General features: G+C 40.2%; 1 protein-coding gene across 1 annotated transcript; it reads right to left on the reverse strand.

Moving 5' to 3' along the window:
* Positions 1 to 1,941: 1,941 nt before the first annotated feature.
* On the reverse strand, positions 1,942 to 5,751 carry LOC147617929 (uncharacterized). Its single transcript, XM_086776194.1, has one exon. The coding sequence runs from the start codon at positions 5,495 to 5,497 to the stop codon at positions 2,096 to 2,098; it is 3,402 nt and encodes a 1,133-aa protein (XP_086632320.1). The 5' UTR covers positions 5,498 to 5,751; the 3' UTR covers positions 1,942 to 2,095.
* Positions 5,752 to 10,041: the final 4,290 nt, after the last annotated feature.

Genomic DNA, 10,041 nt, shown 5'->3' on the forward strand with positions numbered 1-10,041 from the left:
CACCGTGGAGGGAGTGATACCTAGTGCTCCAAAGTAAATCTTTTTTCCCAATTTTCCTCATACCCCAATGACCTTCACTGGCTCCTCTGAATGTGAGGGCGCGGTCCGGGTATTCATAGGAAAAGATCACCATCTATCCCTTGCGCATTTTTCATTATTTCAATTTAACTCTGCCTACCCATCCACCTGTATTTAAGTATGTAGGGTAGATAGGGTGTTAATTTTGTAGGGTAGGGATAATATTCAAATGTAAGGATTGAGGGAGTATATAATAGAGGAAGATGAACGTTAGTTTATAGCTCGGGCTTTAGGTTGATGTGCATCCTGTATAAATTACTGGTGGTGGTGTGTGTGAGTTGTATACACAAGCTGGGTGCAAATATCTATTTCATGTTAATTTCAAGCCTTCCTAAAGAATGTATAATGATTGTGAATGAGTTCATAATGATACACTTGAGCATACATACTTGAGACAAATGTTGCTAAGCGAATGCTGTTAGTTTGATGAGTTAGCGTAGTGTGTGTGAATATCATTCTTACACAACTTGTTATCATATTCTTGAGAGCAATGTGAAATAACGTTCGTATTTAACTTTGCATGTTTAACGTTACAAGGGTTTAGGATGATGTAGTATCGAGAGATTGAGAAGTGATTGTTAGTGCGATGAGTCATAATAATGTGAAATAAAGCCTACAATTAGATTAGACTGAAACATGAATGAAAAGTTATAATCCCAAATCCTAAACCCTAAAACATGCATAGTAATCATGGAATGGCTCTTTGATGCTCGAAAAAGTGCATGTAATTGGAGCGAGATGTGGTCTTGTCGAGGATGTTAAAATTTTGAGCCGAATGTCGTTCCAAACATAATCGTGGGTAGAGTTGCTATTTAAAATAATGCTAGTGACTTTTGCAAATCTTAGCATCAATGGGATGGACGGTGTGACGTAAGGTTCCTCCTACCCATGTAAAGAGAAAATGTCAAATAAAAGAGAATTGGTAATAAAACGGTGTATTGTTTGAGACAGAAAAAATGTGTAACGGAATGTGCACATGGGAAAATTGCTCAAAGATGAGTAAAAATCTTTGAGAAATTAAATTTAAGGCATGTGCACATGGAAAAATTGCTCAAAGATGAGAAAACCTTTGAGAAATTAAATTTTAGGCGGGAACCTTAAATGCTATAAGATTCACATGCCCATGAAAATTACAAAGGCACACTTGTGCACATGTATGTGTGTGTGTGTGTGTGTGTGTGTGTGTCCTTGTGTGAAAGCACTTAGATCCCAAAAGAATTTGAAAAATTCGAGTCCGTACTCAAATCCGGAATGTGAGATTTACCTCAAGAGCAAGAGCATGGGCAAAAAAAATAGCATATTAGAGAGAATAAATTAAACAATCTTATCCTAAGGGTGTGTATCCTTCCTTTTGGGTTAATCTAAGGTTCTAAGGTTTGGGTAAAAACCATGGTTTGAGGAAACCTAGTGGAATTGAGGAGGCCATAAGTGAAAAAATGGTAAGTGGTCATATGCACATGGTATTTGGCAAGTGGTTTTGGGTAGGTTGGAAGGTGTAAAAAACAATCCATGATTTTCATGAGTGCATGGATGCATGTGTGCATGTATGCAAGGAGACAAATGATACGAAGCGAATGTTGTTTGTTTGATGAGTTAGAGAATATCTTTCTTGTCTTGAGAGCAATGTAGTTAAACATATAAATTTGTAGTATTGCAAGAATCTTGAGAGCAATATCTTTCTTGTCTTGAGAGCAATGTAGTTAAACATATAAATTTGTAGTATTGCAAGAATCTTGTGAATTGTGTAGAAATGCATACCTTACAAAATTAAAGTCATTCCTAATTGATGTTATGTGTTTTTCTCACAATCAATCAATCAGGGAGCCAAATTGTCAGCTAGGTAAAATAGACAATGGAATGATCAAGGGGGGAAACAATAATTGAATGATGTGTAATATACAAATGGAGGTTGTCACCTTTAGGAAAGGGGACTTTTAAGGGCCAAAGAATGTAAAGAAGAAAAGGTGAGGGAAGAGAAAGTGGGGAAAAAAAGAGAGTAATGAATGTAATAGCTTTACTAGACCATACACTGCTGCTCTTGAATGTTTTCCAAGGTCCTTGCCACTTTTTTCATAGATGGGCGGTGCTCAGGAAGCTCGAGGGTGCAAGCCTCAGCTAGTTCAATGAAGCTGAGAAGCTCCTGTTCTTGTCCTTGTGCTGTTTCTTTGACAACAAAGTGGTAGGCCTCAGCAGCTCTTGATTCTTTCAGAAGGCACCTCACCCACTCCACCAAACTGCCATCATTCTGCTGATCATTGTTATTAACCATGCAAATGGGCTGTCTTCCTGTTATGAGCTCTAGCATCACCACCCCAAAACTATACACATCCCCCTTTGTGGTTGCCCTCCATGTCTGGCAATACTCTGGTGGCACATACCCTAAGGTCCCTGCAATCACTGTGCTCACATGTGTATACCCAGGATCCAGCTCCCTTGCCAACCCAAAATCTGCTAAATACCCATTAAACTCCTCATCCAATAGTATATTGCTGGCCTTCATGTCCCTATGTATCAGCACTGGTGAGCAATCATGGTGTAAATAGCTCAAAGCTTTGGCACAGTTGCATGCAATCCTCAGCCTTCTGGGCCAAGTTAGCATCTCAGCCCCTCCTTGCTTTCCATGCAGCCAATCGTCCAAGCTCCCATTGCACAGAAATTTGTAGACTAGAAGCTTCTCAGAGCCAAATGTGCAGCAGCCCAATAGAGGCACTAGATTCTCTTGCACAAGACTGCCCAGTGTCTCCATTTCTGCAATAAACTCTCTCTCACCTTGCTGCCCATAATGTGCAAGCTTCTTTATAGCCACTGTTGAACCGTCTGCTAGCTTGGCCTTGTACACTATGCCAAACCCCCCACACCCCACCACATTATCTTCATCAAAGTTGTTGGTGGCCAGTAGAATATCTGCATAGGTTAGCTGCTTTAGAGCAGCACAAGGAGGAGCTGCAGCTCCACTCTTGAAGAAACAAACTGTGGAGTGTATCTCACTGCCTGGAAGGCTCTCATCCTCATTGTACTTCTTCTCAATGTAGTCAAACACTCCATAATGGTTACCAGAGCCATGAACCGGCCATCTTCTCACCACATAGAACCCCACTCCACCACACAAAAGCACTGCAGAGCAGCTAAGAATGCCCATGGCTAGAAGGAACTTGGAGCTCAGCTTCTTTGTACTGTCTGTCTCTTGGCTTGAAATGGCTGAGCTATTAGAAGTGTTGCAGAAGGGTAGGGTTGTAGAGGAAGCATTCATTTCTCTCATGCCAGGCACCATCGCCAAGCACAAAAGAGAATCATTTATATAAGAGGAACTGCCAAAGGTGAGGAATTGGCCTACAGGGGGTATGCTCCCAGTAAGCAAAGGGTTATAAGAGACATTAAAACTGGAGAGCTGGCTTAAGCTGCCAAGAGATTGAGGAATGGGTCCACTAAGGTTGTTGTAGGAGAAATCCAGCAATGTGAAGCACTTGTTATCTGCAAGGGCATCTGGGATGGGGCTACTGAGGCTATTGTGGGACACATTGAGATATCTTAAGGGGAGTCTTCCAAGGCCTCCAGGCAAGCTACCAGTGAAAAGATTCAAGCTGAGGAGCAATATAGAGGTCTGATTGCCTTGTAAACTTGCAGGGATTGGGCCTGTCAGCTTGTTATCTGTGACTTGGATGTAGCCCCCTGACCTTGGGTTTTGCCCACATGCAGAGGGTAGGGGGGACCCTGTGAGCAGCTCTATCCAGAAGGATTTGCACCTTGTTCTGTCCAAAATGTCATACAGAAAGCTATAAGGGGGGTAATCTTCTGGTATCCACCTCTTTATCATAAGACACTCTCCTAATGCCTTCGGTGGATTGATTTGCTTTGCATTGTAGCTGAATACTCTTTTTGGATCTTGCCCCATGGTTGCTAGCTCTGCAGGAAGCCCTCCAGTTAATGAATTGCCTCTAAGGTTTAACCATAGTAGACTAGTGCAATTTCCTAATTCAGCTGGGATCTCCCCTGCTAGATTATTGTGGGCTAGCATAAGCCATAAACAATCTTGGAGTTTTCCTAGTGAGGATGGGATGGAACCTTGGAGCTGGTTAGATGAGAGGTCTAGAAATTGGAGGCCAGTTACTTGCCCTAATTCTGATGGTATTTCACCATTAAAGTTGTTGTTAGCAAGCATGAGAAACTGCAGGGATGAGAGGTTAGCAACCTGAGCCGAAATTGAGCCAGAGAGGCTATTGTTGCTCAAATCAAGAAATTTAATCCCTGATACGTTGAGCAGAGATGGTGGTATGGGGCCTAGAAAAGCATTGGAGTGAAGCACAATGAACTCCAAAGAGAGCATTTCATTGAAAAACTCAGGAAGGCTGCCCTCTAGACGATTTGAGTTAAGGTCAAGCAGGCTCAGGTTCTTACAATTTGAGAGCTCTGAAGGGATGGTCCCAAAAAGGCTGTTGGATCCAGCCATGAAAACATGTAGAGAGGGTAGTCTGCCAAGCTCTGGAGGGAGGGAGCCTGTGAATAGATTTTCTGAGAGGTTTAACAGTTCCAAGGCAGTTAGGTTACCCACTTGGGATGAGATGTTTCCTGTCATGTTGTTGCCTGACAAGTCCAAATATTGAAGAGAAGAACAGTTGATTAACGAGAGGGGAAAGGTTCCATTGAGCTGATTTTCTGACAGGTCCAGATGAAGAAGAGATGAAGGGTCTTTTGAGCAGAGAGAAGACGGTATGGTGCCCACTAGGTTATTAGCAGCAATAACGAGGCGATTAAGAGATGGCAAATCAGTTAGGTTAGTGGGTATGAAGTCTGTTAACTGGTTGTGGCTAAGGTCTAGAGTTTGCAAGCTGGTGCAATCCTGCCATGTGTGAGAAGACAAGCCCGTGAAAGAGTTGCTTGAGAGATTGAGAGTTTGGAGATGGGCACAGTTATTGGGGATGGCTTGGCTCACAGTTGAGCTTATATTGTTGCCGCCCAGGTTGAGAAGCTGCAAATTGGAGAGCATGGAGAGTCCCCGCGCAGGCTCAAATGAAGAGAAATTGTTGAATGAGAGATCCAGAGATGTAAGCTCTGCGCAGTTGGCTATGTCTGTAGAGACCGCACCACTGAACAAATTATGGGATAAATTCAGATTAGAGAGCGCTGTAAGATTAGAGAAGCCCGTGATTAGCACACCTGCAATGGCGAGGGAAGAGAGATCAAGACCTGTGACCCGCGTCAAGTTCTGAATGGAGCTGCAGCTGATCCTGCTCCATTCACAAGGGTTAGAGCTACTGTTAGCGCTCCAATCACTGAGATTAGAGGAGATACTAGAGCTTAATTGTTGAAGGGAATTCTTGATGTGCAGCAAAGTTAGCTGATCTTCGAGTAGGGAAGCATTGGGGGTCGAAGCAGAGGTTGAGAAGATAATTAGCAAGGCGAGGCATAGGCGGAGGGCCATTAATCAGTCAAATTAAGGTGAAGCAGGTGGGATTATAGAGCAAGACTAGGTAGGTTTAGAGAGAGGGAGCCGAGGATGGCCAGGAGAACGTAGAGAGGGGGGGGAGACCCGCGCCTTTGAGTCGTCATTATAATAAATGTAATAAATATAATAGATGGCCAGAGAGGGGCCGCGCCTTTGATTCGTCATTATAATAAATGTAATAATTATTTAATTTTGGAGTTTTGCAATATATTAAATGCCCGTCATTTTCAAACCAGCGTGCCGATGCCATCACCGGCTCTCCGTAGATTCGTGCGCCACGTGCGCCGCCTCGCGTCTCCCCTTGTTTTTGACCTTGTCAACGCGTTTTGCCATCCACCCGGCGTTTACCATTCCTCCGCAGAGTAAAATCCAGGTTAAAAACGTTTCTACTTTTACCCCTTCCGCCAAATTAGGCTTTCTTTCCTTGCTAAATTCATGCAACGTTCCCAAAAAAACATTTTCCAACCAATCAAAATGAAGTTGATGTTATAAGCCATGCCAAATTTAGCGGTGTGATAATTAGCAAATGCAAATACTATATTTACAATGTACATGCAATATTCATTATTCAAAAGTTGTTAAATTTAAGCCTCTAAGAAAATATATGGAGACCAAATGTCTATTAGTGGCCATGTGTGAAATGCTAATGCCTGAGATTTCCCATTCGACAGCCCAACCGTTGCACACGCACTATACAGACTTTTTGAAGGGAATATGGTCTTTTTAATTTGAAAAAGAAAGAAAGAAAGAGGCATACTAATTCTTAATTTTGTTTTTTTTAAAATGTGTAGTTGAGTGGTCAAGTGCTTTGCTTTCCATGGTGTCGCCTTGTGTTTTGCTTATGGTCCCCTTTTCACAGGGCAGATTTGCATGAACATTGAAATAAGAAAGTGTTATGAAAGAAAAGTCAACACTTTATTTCCAATCCAGGACCTCAAAACTTCAAAAGTTTTCAAACAAATGGGCTTATGGCACGTGGCCTTAACACCCCCCCCTTTCGCCCTGTGTGTGTGTCTCGTGTTGGTGCATGGATCATAAGTCTTGTACCAGCTTGTCTATAATGTAAAAAATTATTACGTTGGGATGAGAGAGATAAACATGGAGAATGTGTGGTACGTTTGCTCATTAACACACACACACACATATATATATATACATATACACTCTCTCTCACATTTTTACCTTCCAAAAGGTATTATTGTATTATGGTATAAAATCAAAATAAATGTTTTTTTTTTCATTTTGGACCAGGTTGAGAAAAATGAGGTGCACCGAAGAACTAAACTCACCGCTATTATAAAAGGGGTGCCTTAGGATCATCTTCGTATCTCCAGTTACATAAGCTTCACTCCTCTTATCACAACTCTCTTGGGTGATCATAGCAGAGCTCGCGTATCGTTCGAGGCTAATCATAGTTCACTGATCGTAAACTTTTCTAGCTTTGGGATGACCTAGCCGCTTTGAACCCTCTCTACCATAGACTCAATCCCACATGGCTAAGGCAGTAAAGATTGTTGCCTGTGATGCTACGTAACCTCATGTGCACCCTCGTTACTGCACCACCTTGCTTATTAACAAGCTTTGTAAGGTGGCAATATACATCACCTTAACTCTTGCCCAATACTTTTATATAAAGTTTACCTTATATACATGCTATGTTCTCTTAAAGGTACCCTCATGACTAATATACTATTCGGAGGGAAATCTCAATACCATAAGGTTCATTTACAATACTCGTTGGTTATATCCATATGGAAAGATTCAAATCTAACATGGTATTATGTTCATCCTTTCTGGTGCACCTCATGCATATAGAGATGGATGACTATCCCTCACCCTCAGCTCATTTTAAAAGCTACATGTGAGGTTGGATCGATCACTCCTCAAGTATGCTAATTCTCTTAAAGGTGGTGTTATAGAAGGCCTTCTTTATGCTAATTGTCCTTAAAGTGGTGCTATAGACGGCCATCTTTATGTACACATGTGATATTAGGATTTACTTCTTTAGGCAAAATAATATGGAAGAAAGGGTGTCTCTAGAAGGGGTCATCAAAGCCTATCTTCAAATACCTATATTTGATTGTCTTTTAAACCTCAATGATCATTATAACACCTATGTGGTCACACTAAGGATATTACAAGGTCAAAGATAAGGTACAATGGTCCTTTTAACAAAATGAAATTGACATATCTTAACTTATGTAGAAATTTCTATTAACACTTGAGTTGGCATGGTGATTTTATCATGGACATGGGTTCCTTTTTGTTAATTTCTCCATTTACTCTAGATAACAATCTTTTTACAACACTATTAGTGTCGAGGAGGAACATCTATATTACTTCAAATGATTTTCAAATACTTCATGTTGCTATAGAAAGGATTCATAAATTGCTTCTTCTAGTATAATCTATCAATGTTGCTATGTAAAGGATTAAAAAATTGGTTCTTCTAGTAAAATCTATCAATATTAAATCAAATTTTTTAGATCAAGTCTTTATTGAATGCATAAATAATATGTGGTGTATGATTGCTTGGCGCATGACATTAAGATGTGTGTGTGTGTGATTGTGTATATGACAAATTCTCTCTCTCTCTCTCTCTCTCTCTCTCTCTCTCTCTCATATATATATATATATATATATATATATATATATATATATATATATACAGACTCACATTTTTACTCCAAAGGTATTATTGTATTATGGGGTGATTGTATAAAATCAAAATAAATGTTTTTTTTGGGATCATCACACTTCGCCTTAGGAGCATCTTCTATCCACTTACATGGATCGATGTAAGCTTAGCTTTGCCACCCATACATTCCTAAGAGGAGATGACAACTCTCGTATCATTTCAAGGGTGATCATTGTTCTCGAGGGTAATCATAGTTCGCTGATAGCGATGCTCGTAAACTTTTCTAACTTTGTGCTCAATTGGATCACCTTGCACGCACGGAAGAACACACAAATGCTGGAAGCCACTTTGAACCCCAATACTTTTATATAAAGTTTACCTTATATACATCGTATGTTCTCTTAAAGGTACCCTCATGACTAATATATTATTTGGAGGGAAATCTTAATACCATAAGGTTCATTTGCAATACTCCTTAGCCATACTAAGGTTATATTAAGGATTCAAATCTAACATGGTATTATATTTCTACAATTCATCCTTTCTAGTGCACCTCATGCATATAGGGATGGATGGCTATCCCTTACCCTCAGCTCATTTGCGAGGCTGGATCCATCACTCCTCAAGTATACTAATTCTCTTTAAGATGGTGCTATAGAAGGTCATCTTTATGCACACTTGTGATATTAGGATTTACTTCTTTAGGCAAAATAATCACATGGTAGAAATGACTTCTCTAGAAGGGGTTATCAACGCCTATCTTCAAATACCTATTTGATTTTCTTTTAAACCTCATTGCACCTATGTGGTCATACTAAGGATATTACGAGGTCAAAGATAAGGTACAATCATCCTTTTAACAAAGCAAAATCGACATATCTCTTTTATGTAGAGACTTCTATTAATACTTGGGTTGGCATGATGATTTGTCATGGATGTGGGTTCCTTTTTGTTAATTTTTCCATTTACTCTAGATAACAATCCTTTTACATGACTGTTAGTTTCCAGGAGGAACATCTACATTACTTCAAAGGATTTTCAAATCCTTCATGTTGCGATAGAAAGGATTCATAAATTCCCTCTTCTAGTATAATCTATTAATATTGGATCAATATTGATATAGAAATTGGTTCTTCTAGTATAATCTATCAATGTTGCTATGGAAAGGATTCGAAAGTTGTATTCAAAAATTGGTTCTTCTAATAAAATCTATCAAATCTTTTTTTATCAAGTCTTAACACACACACACACACACACACACACACACACAATTATTTCCATCTATGTTTGGTCACTTAGATTCCTTTATTGACATTACTCCAATTCCAAACATTGCTACTTGTTCATTTTACTTTGGAAAATTGGCCTCACATCTTAACACAAGACTTACAAGAAGATACAAGCAAAGCATGCTTCTTCTTGGTTGCCTTGGTTAACTCATTCGACCTTGTTCACCTATAAATGTGCCCCTTACCTTTTCTTTTTATAGGTGGAGGATGGTAGACACTACTCTTCCGTAGATAGTGTACACCATCACTCCTTAGAGAAGTTGTAGTGTCCACTATGGGATAGGGTGTGTACACACGTGCACACACACACACACATGTGTGCACGTGCATGCATGCACACGCACACACGTACCCAAGCATGCTTGTGTCTACACACACATGCATGCATGCGTACACACACATGCACACATGTGCACACACACATAGATGCTTGCACACAAAGTGTTGGGGCTGATTCTTCAAAGTTAGTGATTCTCGACAGGATCATGAGCCTACAACCCATCAATAATCAATTGGAAAGCGTGCCAAGCCTGCAGGTCTTTCACATAGATGCTTGCACACAACACACACACACACACACATTTACCTCTACA

This window comes from Cibotium barometz, chromosome 36, assembly GCF_041138505.1.
Source record: "Cibotium barometz isolate CiBa-2024 chromosome 36, ASM4113850v1, whole genome shotgun sequence".
Classification (NCBI taxonomy): domain Eukaryota; kingdom Viridiplantae; phylum Streptophyta; class Polypodiopsida; order Cyatheales; family Cibotiaceae; genus Cibotium; species Cibotium barometz.

Bases quoted from the DNA above. Each gene is read 5' to 3' on its own strand.
- LOC147617929 (XM_086776194.1), bottom strand. From the start codon at position 5,497: ATGGCCCTCCGCCTATGCCTCGCCTTGCTAATTATCTTCTCAACCTCT.